General features: G+C 26.6%; 5 protein-coding genes across 5 annotated transcripts; 3 read left to right on the top strand and 2 right to left on the bottom strand.

The window, feature by feature from the left end:
• Positions 1-2,576: 2,576 nt before the first annotated feature.
• LOC127290017 (uncharacterized) lies at positions 2,577-4,021 on the top strand. Its single transcript, XM_051318371.1, has 3 exons — positions 2,577-2,700; positions 2,785-3,107; positions 3,176-4,021. The coding sequence occupies exons 1-3, from the start codon at positions 2,697-2,699 to the stop codon at positions 3,710-3,712; spliced, it is 864 nt and encodes a 287-aa protein (XP_051174328.1). The 5' UTR covers positions 2,577-2,696; the 3' UTR covers positions 3,713-4,021.
• A 64-nt stretch (positions 4,022-4,085) lies between these two features.
• LOC127289997 (uncharacterized) lies at positions 4,086-5,654 on the top strand. Its single transcript, XM_051318336.1, has 3 exons — positions 4,086-4,282; positions 4,471-4,814; positions 4,907-5,654. The coding sequence occupies exons 1-3, from the start codon at positions 4,279-4,281 to the stop codon at positions 5,546-5,548; spliced, it is 990 nt and encodes a 329-aa protein (XP_051174293.1). The 5' UTR covers positions 4,086-4,278; the 3' UTR covers positions 5,549-5,654.
• Positions 5,643-6,902, bottom strand: LOC127290049 (zinc finger CCHC-type and RNA-binding motif-containing protein 1-like). The gene is made up of 4 exons (XM_051318429.1): positions 6,587-6,902; positions 6,405-6,516; positions 5,993-6,340; positions 5,643-5,922 (listed from the first exon to the last, which is right to left on the bottom strand). Exons 1-4 carry the CDS (start codon positions 6,697-6,699, stop codon positions 5,785-5,787), a joined length of 711 nt encoding a protein of 236 aa, XP_051174386.1. The 5' UTR covers positions 6,700-6,902; the 3' UTR covers positions 5,643-5,784.
• A 262-nt stretch (positions 6,903-7,164) lies between these two features.
• Positions 7,165-9,199, top strand: LOC127289937 (eukaryotic translation initiation factor 3 subunit L). The gene is made up of 4 exons (XM_051318241.1): positions 7,165-7,311; positions 7,387-8,249; positions 8,326-8,929; positions 8,999-9,199. The coding sequence occupies exons 1-4, from the start codon at positions 7,288-7,290 to the stop codon at positions 9,131-9,133; spliced, it is 1,626 nt and encodes a 541-aa protein (XP_051174198.1). The 5' UTR covers positions 7,165-7,287; the 3' UTR covers positions 9,134-9,199.
• A 214-nt stretch (positions 9,200-9,413) lies between these two features.
• Positions 9,414-13,562, bottom strand: LOC127289827 (ATPase family AAA domain-containing protein 5). Its single transcript, XM_051318025.1, has 6 exons — positions 12,872-13,562; positions 12,561-12,799; positions 12,174-12,475; positions 10,834-11,965; positions 10,349-10,757; positions 9,414-10,279 (listed from the first exon to the last, which is right to left on the bottom strand). The coding sequence occupies exons 1-6, from the start codon at positions 13,424-13,426 to the stop codon at positions 9,560-9,562; spliced, it is 3,357 nt and encodes a 1,118-aa protein (XP_051173982.1). The 5' UTR covers positions 13,427-13,562; the 3' UTR covers positions 9,414-9,559.
• Positions 13,563-13,659: the final 97 nt, after the last annotated feature.

Genomic DNA, 13,659 nt, shown 5'->3' with positions numbered 1-13,659 from the left:
AAAACACATATGTTGTTTCGAAAACAATGTGTGATGATTAAAAATTTAGATCTCATTTCTTTTTAGAAATGGAAAATATTTATTGATAATTTTTTTAAGTGATAAAAATATTTATGTTTAAAAAAATTATTATTATAAATTTATAATCGAATATAAATTTGATAAAGTTAAAATTTAATCAATATTTAAAGTATTAAGTATTGATTGTTTGAGACAAAAATGAAAATAAAATTTTCAACATCGTGGGTGGTTTCTGTGGTCGTTGCTGTGTCATGTTTCTCAGGTAGGAGAACAAAATTTTTAACATACATTTTTATGTATGTATATTTGTATTATTTTAAATGTTTCGAAGCATTTAAAATAATGTAGTTCATGTTTTGGATTGTGATATAATAATTTTTATCAGTTTAAAGTCTCAGTAAATTTAGGTGTTTGAGATTGGTATAAGAAGGGGGGGAAACACCCGTGGCTCTCCCTTTGGATCCAACACTGTTCTATAGAGTCCAATGACCGAGAATAATAGTGGCTTTATGTGAAAAAATGCTGGATTGTTTAATATTACTGATAAGAAACCATATCATTCAACAGGTAAAATTATTTTAATATCCGTGAAATTCAAAAATTATATTACCCTCATTCCTTTTAGAATTTGTAATTAAAAATTCTATTTTGCAAAATATGCAATCATAAAAAGTAACTGCCTATTTATGTTTTAGAGAAACCAAATTATTATAAAAAATATCAAATATATTATTAGAATTTCTTCTCTGTTTCAAATTGCTAATTTTTTTTTTATATCTAAAAAAAAATTAATTTATTTAAATTGGAAATTGCTAAATAAAATTTTTTTGAAACAGAAAAAGGGTTAAATAATAATCGACTGACCATTCGATGAATCCCACGTCGGAGCGATGGCTGCATTGCCACTTCGGGGTCACTCCCGGAGATCCCTCCTTCTTCAATGCACTTCTGCGGAGACCGGGAGTTATACTTCCGTAAAAAAAGGTCATAAAAAAACCGGAAGTATGCTGGGACCGCTTTTCTTCATCCATATCCTTCCTCTTCTTATTTTGCTTCCTTTTTGAGTATGAACTGAAAAATTAAAAATTATATTAAAATTTAATAATGCAATTAATTATTTTTCTAAAGCATTATATTAGATGCTGAAAAAAAACAAATAATTTCTATCACTGCATAAAAAAAATATATGTAAAAAGTTTCATGATAAGAAATATATCTTATTAATTTATAATTATAATTATTAAATGATGATTATATTATAAATATAATTATAATAATTATAAAATGATGATAATGCAGTACTCTGTTTACCCCTGTGAATATGCAACCCTTTTTACACAAAATTTCTACCTGGTCTCAAAATTCCATGAATATAAATAGAAAACATTAATTTAAAAAAAAAACCAATTAATACACTGATATCTATATTGGGAATGTAATTAAAATTGAAATTTGCGATACGAAGCTTCACTTGTTCTATGAAATGTAAATATTTAAAGTTAAAGTAACAATAACACACATGTAAAACTATAACCTATAATATATTCAATAAACATATATGTAAATTAAATACATTTATAAACACATTAACTAATAAAATCGATTTATTAGTTTTATGAAATTTTTATTATAAAACTAAGAATTAATTAACTTATAATATCGTTTAAAAATTTACCTGAATTGACAGTTGAAAATCATTTCAATAAAACACTTCGCAAATTACATACAACACTCCGATTTATTAAACATGAAAATTCAAAATTGACTCGAGCTTTTCACTGGTATCTAGTACTTTAAATCGATTTCTTTTACGTTATTAATTATAAAAAGATTTTACAACCCACATTCTACTTGCGTACAAAAATTTTCAAAAAGTAAGCAAAACGCCATCTAACGTAAATAATAAGAACTGACTTCAGAGTAGTTCATTGTAACAACGCTAGATGGCTTCCATGATATTGAGGTTATGAGCTCATGTCAAAATTGCAAATTTCTTTTTTGATTTTTCATTATTATTTTGCGAAATATTAATTATTTATGCAAAACTAATCTTGTTTATGTAAAAATGTTGAAATATATAAAAGATTCTATGCAATTTAATATTGCCAAAAACGTTATTCAATGACGATATGACATGGACGATTTTATCCAAAAAATACTTATATTTTTTAACAAACTTTTATGAAATACTAATTATTTAGATAAAATAAAACTTAATTACTGCAAAATACTAATAAACAAAATTAAGATCTACACGTTATTAAAAGATATAAAGTTTTCCAAACGAGCTACACACTTTCTTCTCTATTGTCGTTGATACAGTGAAAAGTAATGCCAACCCTGAAAACCAAATTAATCTTTCGCACTTCTACCAACATGAAAATAATGAAATTTGAATTATATAATATAAATAATAATTTAAAGACTTAAAATAATTTATTAATATTTAAGGGAATAAAATCTTATTAAAAATAAAAATAAATCTATTAAATTAAAACAAAATATGATAATGAGTATATGGAAAATAAAAAAACACGGTTTTACGATGACAATTCGCGTGGGTGTGATCTGACCTTTACATTTCTTTGAGTATATCTTGAAAAGGTTATGTTTATAGTGTAGTTGTTTTGTTTTTTACTTTTTTTAGTTATCACTAATGATAATTAATTGCAGAAATGGGTACGTAATTACAATTTCTAATAATGAGTAAGTTTTATTTTATGAGATAATTTTTATAAAAATTAATATTTGCCAAATAAATAGGTTGTGGGTTAAGTAGTGAAGAATCTTATAATATTCCACCTTTACCAAATGATTCTTCTTTGGAACAATGGCTTGCTTGGAAAGAAAATCTTCAAATTATTATTGCTGATAAATTAAATACGGAATTGCCAAATCGTTTAGGACTCAAACTCCAAGAGTCCATTGGTTATTATGGTCAGGAGATTATTAACAATTTCAGTATTGATAATAACGAAAAGCACAATTATTATGTTCTCTTAAGAAAATTGGATTTATTTTTTCACTTGAATTGTATTAAGAGAAATCAAGAAGAAAAAATAAAAGACTACGTTCAAAGATTAATGGTAAGATTTTAATCTATTATTATTCTAAATATGATTTTTAAATACAATAATTATTTTTCTCTAAACAGGACTTTGCAATACAAATGGGCAGTCAACGTCCAGCACAAGCAGTTAAAGAACATTTAATTTATGATTTAAAAAATATTAAATTTCTGCAAATGATCATTCGACACGTTTCTATGAGAAATGATATAAAAGATATGAAATGTTTAAATATTGAAGAAGTAACATTTTTAATAGACGTATACGATAATAGAGAAACGATAGAAGCAAAGAAAAATTATTTAAAAGAAAAATTAAGCAACAGTGTTTCACAGTATAATCAAAATTGTTGTGGACTACAGCATAATCGAATTCAAGATTGTGTTGCTGTAGGGAAAAGATGTTTTATTTGCAACGATTTAAATCATTTTGCAAGAGTATGCAATAAACGTTACATCATGGATTGTAGCTATTGTGGAATAAGTCATCTTGAAAAAAACTGCGATGCCTTTCGTCTTAAATGCTCTAGGTGCAATAAAAATAATCATTTTCATTGGAAATGTCTTCAAACAATTCGCTCACAAACTGAAAGACCTCGTCGTATAGTAATAATAAGAAAGTAAAATAATGCCATTTCAAACTAAAAATATATTATGTATATTTCTTTTTACATAAACTTAAAATACTGAATTATAAGACTTATTAACAAATTCAATTTGTTACATCAAATAAATTTATTGATTAACGATCAATGTTGTCCTACAGATAAAAAAAAATGTTTTGTATTTTTTTACGATTTGTACTTGAAAATATTTTTTGATATAAATATTTTCTTTAATATAAATACATGTGTTATTATAGTTGTTTTGTATTTTTCTACAAATTTGTATAGTTAATCTTTAATAAAATATTCAATTTGTAATAAAAAATAATTATTTTATTATTATACCAAAAAAAAAGCTCTAATTTGATCAAACTAACCTGAACTGAAATTGCAAAATTTGTGCCATTAATTGAAGCCGGTTGAACCGGTAGACTTATGTAAACAATGTAAATAATTGTGTATAAAGTATTAATTATTTATAAATAACACATTAAAAGTGTTAATTTTGATAATTGTACATTAATTACGTAAAAAGAATAAAAGTATTTTCTTTGTGTTTATCAAATTTTCAACAAAAAAAAAAAAATGGGTAAACATAACCTCAAAAATATGAATATTTATATAATTAATATGTTAATAATTACCTACAGTTTCATATGTTATCATAATTATTCATGAAATATTGGCAAAATATTTATTATTAAATTAATGGCAATGCATGCGTGTGCAAACAAATTTTAACAGTTGGAAAATTTGTTTTTTTTTTAATTTTTACAGGTTGTTGTGAGAGTAGAGAAAAAAATTTAGTCACTTACAATGTTGATCCTTTACCAAGACATTGTGATTGGAATAAATGGACAATTTGGAAAGAGAAATTTTTTAATATAATTAAAAATGAAACAATAAAAGTGGAGTCTTCTGAAATTTTAGGGCTTATACTTAAAAAAGTAATTGGACCTTATGGTTTAGATATAATTGCAGAATATTTTGTATTCCACAATAGTCTTGATGAACAAAATTTTGATCTTCTATTGAATAAATTGGATATTTTTTTCTATCTACATCGATTTCCAAGAAATATAAAGACGGAAAGTATTAAAGAATACATAAACCGTTTAAAAGTAGGTATAAGAATTTTTTTTTTCCTCTAAATTTCCCTTAAAATATAAATTATTGTAATAAGTCTAAAAATATTTAAAACGTTACGTTTTAGATTGAAGCTAAGAATTTTGGATGTGAGACATCGGACATTGCAGTAAAAGAAAAAATTATTTATGATCTAAAACAGAATAATTTTCTAGAGATCATAACGGAAATTATTTGTATTCGAAATTCATTTCATCTTAAACATTTAAATATGAATGAAATCATTTTTTTGGTAAATGTCCATGAAAATCAGGAAAATCGAGAGAAGAGAGAAAATTTTCTTCATAAATTAGAAAGTAGAAATTCAGACTTACGTCATAATAATAATTGTTGTGGTCAATATCATTTATCACACGGTGTGTGTCCTGCAAATCAACAACGATGTTATAAATGCAATGATCTTAATCATTTTGCAAAGACTTGCAAACATCTATATATAATTGATTGTCTTCAATGTGGAATAAATCATGCGGAAAATCAATGTCCTGCTTTTGGAATGCAATGCTCTAGGTGCGATGGATTATTTCATTTTTATTGGAAATGTCCATTTCGAATGATAACATTTTGTAAAAATTGTGGACAATCTCATGTTGATGTTGAGAGAAAATGTGCAGCTTTTGGGAAAAATTGCATGAAATGCCAAAAGAAAGGTCATTTATTCACTTTATGTCCAGAATCGAGTGAATTTATTAATCACCGTACTAATTGAAAAAATCAAATTGTCTTAAAACATTGATTACATTTAAAATGTTATAATTATTAAATAAGTTACTTTCATGTTTCCTATGAAATAATAAATATTTCTTATATTTATATACATTTTTGTAGATTTTTTAGACTTCATTTCTTTTAAATTTATCTTTAAAAAAATATTATTCAAGTATTTGAATATTAAAAAATAAACTTACCATTTTTGGAAATTAATATATAAATTAAAATTATTAATTAATCTTCAAATGTTTCTTCTTCATCACTAAAATAGCTACTTTTCTTGAAACGTTTCTTTTTGATCGACTCTTGTGATTCATTGTAATGTCCAGTTACAACTTTAAGTCTATACCTTTCAAGTTCTTGTTTTTCTTGCTAAAATATGAAATTTTTTTTTTAAAGATTATTGAAATACAAGAAAAAAAGGACAATAAAATTTTCTTACTTCTATTCTGATAGACGAACTCCATGTCTCATCGTCAGTTGTTTCTTCTGTAACATTTTCATCTTTATCTCCACCGCCTCTTGGTTCTCGAGCTTCTTCATCACTGTCGCTATCATAATAATTAATGTTGCTCTCATCATTATCTTTTGATTTTGGATTTCTCTTTCGCACTTTTTTTGGCGGTGGAGTCCGAGAACCTAGTGTATTACATTCACATTGATAAGATAAATGACCTTCTTCTCCACATTCATAACAACGTGATTTGTCAGGATAATCTTTGCGTCTTATAAATTCTGTACTTCGACCATTATCTTTTGCTATTGAACTTTTTACAGTACGACCTCCAATCTGAAAAGAAAAAGAAAATATTAATTAAAATATGTATACAATGTTTAATATATATATAAATTACCTTGGTGTTATTTAAATTTTTGGCACATGAGGCAGCTTCTTCTGATTTTAAAAACAAAACGAAAGCCACACCTTTACTCCTTCTTGTTAATTTATCTTTGACTACGGTTACTCTGAAAAACAATAATAAATAAAATTATATTTGAACGTGAGTACAATATTAATTTTTATATATAAACTTACTTAACAATTTTTCCATAACTCTCCAGTAATTTATGAACATCATTATTTGTTAATGAAAATGGTAAATTTGAAATATACACTGTTGATTTACTAGGTGCTATACCACCACTCATGATTAAAAAAATAAACTCAAAATTAACAGAATTAACAATAGTTCGTTATTTTAGTAAATTGATTCTGTGACAATATACTTTCTAATAACATATAATAATTCCTTCACTATTTTTATTGTTAGAAGTTAAATTATTTATGTAAAAACATTAAATATATCACAGATTACACAATTATTGACACTTCGCACTTTCATAAACATAACCTCAAATATACATATACGATCTATACATGCACACATCACTTATCAATATTTATAAATCCTTGGATATATAGTTTTAAACATAAATTTTCTAATTGTTTTAGAATTAGGTATAAATTAATAAACTGATTTTAATTTTAATAATTATAAATAATTAATTTAAATCATTTAAATAATTTCAAATTTCAATACTCGTTTTCAAACGGAGTTATTTGTCCAAAAAACCAGCTGTCATTGGTTGTATTGAAACAATTTTAGTTTGTCAATTTTTTGAACTGGACAAGTGGCAACACTGTAACTGGGAAGTTCTAACCTCTCGCCGCGTGGTTCATTGAATGTCATAACCTTCTGTCGTTTTTAATTTTATTATTAAACACATATTATCATCATGTACGACGATTTTAATGACCAGGTAATGTTATTTCAATTTAAATATTAATATCCATTCATTATAATTTGTTTACTAATTATTTTAAATATATTACAGTATGACGGAGGAGAAGAATATGCTCAACAAGATGATGTCGAATCATATAATAGAAATTATAGAGCTTCACTGCCAGTTCCTGACGCCGTTAGGAAATTTTTGATATATTTTAGAAATTGTATTAATGAGAGCATGATCTTTGAGGTACAAAATCTTTATGAGAATTCATTTCCAAAACTAACTGAACAGTATTTCAAACAAGAATCATGGCCTGATGAAAATGCTGTTGCACACATAGTTGACAATGATCCAGTTTTTTTGATTCTTTATAAAGAATTATATTATCGTCAAATTTATGCCAATTTAACGGGACCAACACTCGATCAACGATTTGGATCATTTTACAATTATTGTGATTTATTTAATTATATTCTTAATTCAGAGAATCCCGTTCAATTGGAATTACCAGATCAATGGCTTTGGGAATTAATTGATGAATTTGTTTATCAATTTCAATCATTCACGCAATATCGTGCAAATCTTACTTCAAACAAAGATTCTGATGCTGAGGAAATGTCAATTTTAAATTCACAAAATAAAGTTTGGGACGTTCTTTGTATTTTAAATGTTCTACATTATTTAGTTGACAAATCAAAAATTAAAAGTCAACTTGAAGTCTATGCAAGTGGAGGTGATCCTGATTCAGTTGCTGGAGGATTTGGCCGACATTCTTTATATAAAATGTTGGGATATTTCTCAATTGTTGGCCTATTGAGACTTCATTCACTTCTTGGTGATTATTATCAAGCAATTAAAGTTCTTGAAAATGTTGAATTATACAAGAAAAATGCTTATTCTCATGTTCCTGGATGTCAAATTTCAACTGCTTATTATGTAGGATTTGCTTACATGATGATGCGCAGGTTTGTTAATAATATTTAAAAATACATAAAACAATTCATTGTTTTTTTTTCTAAATATATTTTTTACAATTTTTAGATACGCTGATGCAATTCGAACTTTCTCGAGTATTTTGCTTTATATTCAACGAACTAAACAATTGTTCTCATCACCAAGTTATCAAAATGATCAAATCAACAAGCAAACTGATCGTATGTTGGTATTATTGGCAATTTGTCTTGTTCTTCATCCTCAATGCATTGATGAAGGATTAACACAAGCACTTCGTGAAAAGAATTATCATGATAAAATGTATAAAATGCAATGTGGTGATTTAAAAGAATTTGAGACTAGTTTCACTTTTGCTTGTCCAAAATTCTTATCACTACTTCCACCAACAACTGGAAAAAAAGAAGATTACGGCAAAGAAGCTATTAAACATCAAACACAAGTATTTATGGATGAAGTTGTTCAACAAAAAATATTGCCAACAATTCGTTCTTATTTGAAACTTTATACAACATTGCCATTGACAAAACTCGCGACATTTATTTGTAGTTCGAGAGCTGATGAAAATTGGGAAATTGAAAAGGAAGTCAATACTTTAACAATTCAATTACTTTGTTTTAAGCATAAAATGAAAAATATTGTTTGGACCAAAGGCGCATCTGGATTAGATGGAAGATTCCAATCCGGTTCTGAGGTAATATAATAATCAAAAGTTATAAATGAAAATTAAAAATAGTTACTAATTTTTCTTTTTTCATTATAGTTGGACTTTTATATTGATCATAATATGATCCACATTGCTGATACTAAAGTTGCACATCGTTATGGTGATTTCTTTATTCGCAAAATTCTCAAGTTCGAAGAATTGAATCGCAAATTGCATCATATAAAAATCTGAGTATTGATATAATAATTTTGTATTTTACTATTTCCAGCTATCTAAATAAAAGTGTAAAGGATTTTACATCTGATTTTTTATTCAATAATTACTTTTCATTATTTATTTTGAAGATAAAATAGTAAATAAATTTAGTAAAAAAATTTCTATTAGTCTAAAGATCAATTTACATTTTTTTTTTTTGTCTTTATGAATAATTTTGCAATTTTTAATTTAAATCTAATTTTTAATTCTTTACAATCTGTACATTTTATAAATCTAAAATTTACAAAAATTTCAAAAATGTAGAGTGTATATGACTCGTGACATGCTATGTAAAACTTAAAAAAAAATGTTTACAGAGGCACTTTATAGAATGCGTTATTTTTATAAAAATACTTATCTTAAAAAAAGGATATATTACACAAGAGATCGTTTTAAAAAAAATTATTCTGATTTCTCCTGAAAAATTTTACAAGAAGCTGTCAGAATATTCGTGGAATTTGATGGTAATTTTGTTCCATTGAGATAGTGAAAAAATCTATTTCCCCTTTTATTATTTGAAGAATTTCGTAATTCCTCAGCTCTACAAATTGTACGAATACTGGGTAAATAATCTTCTGATAAAATTCTTTGATCATTAAATGAGGTTATTGTCGATAATACGGAATTTATGCCATTAACAGCTTTTCTTCGTTTTAGCATTGATGATAAAATTTTCGTTGAATTTTGTTCGGTATCTTCTTTTTTTTGCATTATTTCACTAGTCAACCAATCGGCAATATTTGAACTTATACTCTTTGTATGTGAATAAGATCTCATATCCTCAGTTATTGATAAATTCATAACTGATTTTAAATTTTGATAATTAAGTGAAATATCATCGAGTTCAATTAATGTTGATATTAATGATACATTCTCAAGATCATTGGCTATTTGATTCAAAATATCCACATCCTTGGCAGTTTCCTGTGATGATATTTTCTTTCGTCGTTTACTTTCCTTAATTGCCGATTTATATATACACTGAGGGACTTTTTGCCAAAGAGAAATACCATTACGATTATGAGTATCGACTAAAGGTGGTAAAACATGTGAATCTCCAGTTGACAATAAATACTGGAGTTGAAGTAAAGCTTTTCTCAAATCGCCACTCGCCAAAAGATTCTAATAAGAAAAACAGAAATTTAATTTCAAGAAAATGAAAATTTACAAAAAAAGAAAAGGATTATTTACCTCAACACAAGAGAGGGAGAGTTTTCGTCCAGTTTCAGCCAGGGAAATCAATTCCAATAAAGCCGAGGCACGATCACCGGAAGTACTTTGGAATTTAATTTGAATTTGTTGGGGTGCTAATTTATTTAAATGAGAACATTTCTCACTGCAAGTCATAACTATTGGACGTTTTGTATTCGAAGCCAAATGACAAGCGGCCGAAATAAAACCCTCATCTTCTTCGAAAATAATATTCACATCCTCCATCAGTATCAATGAATTTTGAGGAATTTTTTTCTCCTCAACTTTTGATTTTAATAATGTTTGCTTCATATCTGATTTTTTAATTCTATGCGATTTTGTCGCTTCCTCCAATTCCTTGAGAATTTTCTTACCTGTTCGTCGAGATGAGGCATTTATTTCCAAAATACTGGAGAAAAAAAAAATTAAATTAATTTTTTTTGTAATTAAAAATTTTTTAAAGTAAATAAAAATTTTGAAAGTACCTGTAACCTAATTCTTCAGCGGCTGCATAAACACTCGCAGTTTTTCCACAGCCGTAAGGACCAATTAAAATTGCAACTTGATTATAATCAGCACTAGAGCATGTACTCGAACAATCAGACGAATAAAAATCATCATCATCGCTATTATCAATATTTCTTCTCGATGGTATTTTCCATTTTTCTAACCAATTTTTCAATTTTCCTGCTGGTTCCTCATTGCCAACGATTTCTTCAATGCTTCTTGGTTTATATTTATGAATCCAAACATTATCGACATTTTCCTCTTCTTCAATCACAATTTTTTTACTTGATGATCGACGTTTTGATGTACGTACTTTTGGAGATTTTTTTAAATTTTCACCTTTTCCCGTTAACGATATATTTTTCCACATTTTCCTTGCATCATTACAACGTGTTTCAATTTCATTCAATGATTCTTCAATATTCAAATTGGTTGTGTCAAAAGTCGTTAAACATCGTTCCAAAGGCAAACAATTGATCTTTGTCATATTATTAAATTTACTTACATCCAGTGAAAGTAAATAATTTGAAATTGATTTCATTGGTAATTTAATTTCATTAGTTTCAAAATGATTATTTTCAGAATCCAGCTGAGTAATGTGTGTAATTATTGGAAATGGTAATGTAGGATTACGAATGGGACTTGGTTTTCGTTTTGTTGGACGATTTTCATTTTCTATCATATCTGATTGTAAAAATATTCGACGAGCTTCAAGAACAGCTGGATCTAATTTTCGTTTTTTAATAAAAAGTGGTGCAATTTTTTCTGGTGCCGATCGTTTTGTTTCAACTTCCTTAAGAATTATTATATCACCATCAAATGATTCATTATTATCATTAATTTTAGAGTCCAAATTTTTCAATTTATCGACTTTGTCCAATTCGTTACAATCATCAATATTCAATGTATCTTTTATTTTTTTACGTGCTTTACATCTTAGAGATCTTCTTGTTGGTGTAATTTCTGTATCAGAATTTTCTACTTTTGTTGCATTTTCAATTGCTTTTAAAACTGTTGATGTTTTATCATTAATTTCATCTGATTTTTTATTTTCATTTTGTATTTTTAATTTTCGTTTTGGAGATGAAGTCTCACTGTCATTTCCAGAATCTGTAAATAAAATGTGAAATTTATTTTTTTAAGAATGGAAATTCTTTTCAATTTTATTATAATTATTTTATCAGCGATCAAAGTGTTTAAAGAATCATTGCCATCGACTGAAAGAAAATATTCAGGAGACTCTTGCGCTTTTTTTGCATCATTGGTGAAATAAAAAAAAGAAAAATTGACAAATTTTTGATTATAAAAATTAATTTACCTGCAAAATTATCATTTTGAAACTGTATTTTCCATTTTGGTTTATTGATTTTTTTCTTCTCTTGTAGCACAGGCGGTGGGCTTATACTTTCAGATCTTATAAATTGTATTTCATCCATTTGAGAGAGTGCTTTCTTTATTTCAGCTTTTTTTTTCTTTTTTTGGGAATTTTTTGGACGCGATATTGGTGTAGAATTTGGTGGTGTATCTGAGATATCTTCTTTGGGAGAATGTACATCGGCTTTAACGGATATTTTACATTTTGCTGCTTCTTCTTTTAATCTCTGCTCTGGTGTTGATTTACTGAAAATAGCGAAAAATTAAAGGTTTTTTTTATTTCTAATATCAAAAAAAAAAAAAAAAAAAACAGAGTGAAATTTTTAATTACCTGAAATAATTTAATAAACTATATGCTGGAGGTTTGTGAACAATTTCAGGTAGATTTTCATCTCTCTTTGGAACATCAGTAAATACATTTTTACGTGATTGTAAAGTTTTTTCCATTTCTTCGGTTTCTTTATCTTCCATTTCTTTTCGTTTAGTAAATCCTTTCTTATCAGCAAGGGCTTTTACATTTTCTTTACGTCTTTTCTTTTTCTCTTTTTGAATTTTAGAATCTTCCGGTTTCTATACAATAAAAATAATTCTTAATTTAATTTCAAAAATAATTACAATAGATTAAAATAACAATAATCTTACCACTGTTTCTAAAATCTGTTCCGATGAATTTTCATTTTTTTCCACATGTGACATTCCATTGTTTTCTTCATTTTTATCATTCTTAATAATACAACCATTTTCATTGTTTTGTACAAAACCATTTGTTTCATGTCCATTCTGTTGGGATTCTGTGGCATTATTTTTTTTTCTTTCTAAATTGTCTGGAGAAAGATTATTTACATTTTTTTCAGAGTTCAAATCTGTAGAACCTTCACTAATAATTTTTTCTTTTTTATCCTTTACACAAGTTGCTGTTGGAGTGTTATGTACATTGTTATCCATACCAATACCACCACCATTTATAGCTTTAGCTGTAGGTTTACTAATTTCTATATCTAACTCACATTTATTTTTTTTTGACTCATTGCAATTAGGAGATGTTGATTTCTTTTTTTTTCTTCCACGTTTTTTCGTAGTAGAATTAGATTTCGTTGATTTTTCTGATAATTTTACATCATTAACCTCTTTAGATACTGTGGATTGTGTATCCGGTGATTTTAATGGATCAGCAAAATAATGAGTAAGATCCTTCATGGTTATAATAATTTTTATGTCAAAATAACTGATTTTTAATTAATAAAAAAAACACTTAAATAGAAAATAAACATTAACACTTGACTTTGTTATATGTTACTTGTTGGCACTACATTTTGGCGCCAGAATGAAAACATTTCCGATTATTGTAATTTCCCGTTTGATCGATTGAGGGCGCTCGTGTGATTTTTTTTAAATGCGCCTTAATCCCCGCGTAAATTTGAAAATTTAAT

The sequence above is a fragment of the Leptopilina boulardi genome, unplaced genomic scaffold (assembly GCF_019393585.1).
Source record: "Leptopilina boulardi isolate dan_hultmark-lab unplaced genomic scaffold, ZJU_Lbou_2.1 LbouV2_123, whole genome shotgun sequence".
Lineage (NCBI taxonomy): Eukaryota > Metazoa > Arthropoda > Insecta > Hymenoptera > Figitidae > Leptopilina > Leptopilina boulardi.
The sequence above is the reverse complement of the archived record's forward strand: the minus strand, read 5'-3'. Positions and strand labels throughout refer to the sequence as shown.

Bases quoted from the DNA above. Each gene is read 5' to 3' on its own strand.
- LOC127290017 (XM_051318371.1), top strand. The intron at 3,108-3,175 runs GTAAGATTTTAA...TTCTCTAAACAG, and splicing joins ACTACGTTCAAAGATTAATG to GACTTTGCAATACAAATGGG.
- LOC127289997 (XM_051318336.1), top strand. The intron at 4,815-4,906 runs GTAGGTATAAGA...GTTACGTTTTAG, and splicing joins AATACATAAACCGTTTAAAA to ATTGAAGCTAAGAATTTTGG.
- LOC127290049 (XM_051318429.1), bottom strand. From the start codon at position 6,699: ATGAGTGGTGGTATAGCACCTAGTAAATCAACAGTGTATATTTCAAAT. The intron at 6,341-6,404 runs GTAATTTATATA...TTTTCTTTTCAG, and splicing joins AAAATTTAAATAACACCAAG to ATTGGAGGTCGTACTGTAAA. The intron at 5,923-5,992 runs GTAAGAAAATTT...TTCATATTTTAG, and splicing joins GTTCGTCTATCAGAATAGAA to CAAGAAAAACAAGAACTTGA.
- LOC127289937 (XM_051318241.1), top strand. From the start codon at position 7,288: ATGTACGACGATTTTAATGACCAG. The intron at 7,312-7,386 runs GTAATGTTATTT...AATATATTACAG, and splicing joins ACGACGATTTTAATGACCAG to TATGACGGAGGAGAAGAATA. The intron at 8,930-8,998 runs GTAATATAATAA...TTTTCATTATAG, and splicing joins GATTCCAATCCGGTTCTGAG to TTGGACTTTTATATTGATCA.
- LOC127289827 (XM_051318025.1), bottom strand. From the start codon at position 13,426: ATGAAGGATCTTACTCATTATTTTGCTGATCCATTAAAATCACCGGAT. The intron at 12,800-12,871 runs GTAAGATTATTG...TTTATTGTATAG, and splicing joins AACAGATTTTAGAAACAGTG to AAACCGGAAGATTCTAAAAT. The intron at 11,966-12,173 runs GTAAATTAATTT...TTTTATTTACAG, and splicing joins TCAAAATGATAATTTTGCAG to ATTCTGGAAATGACAGTGAG.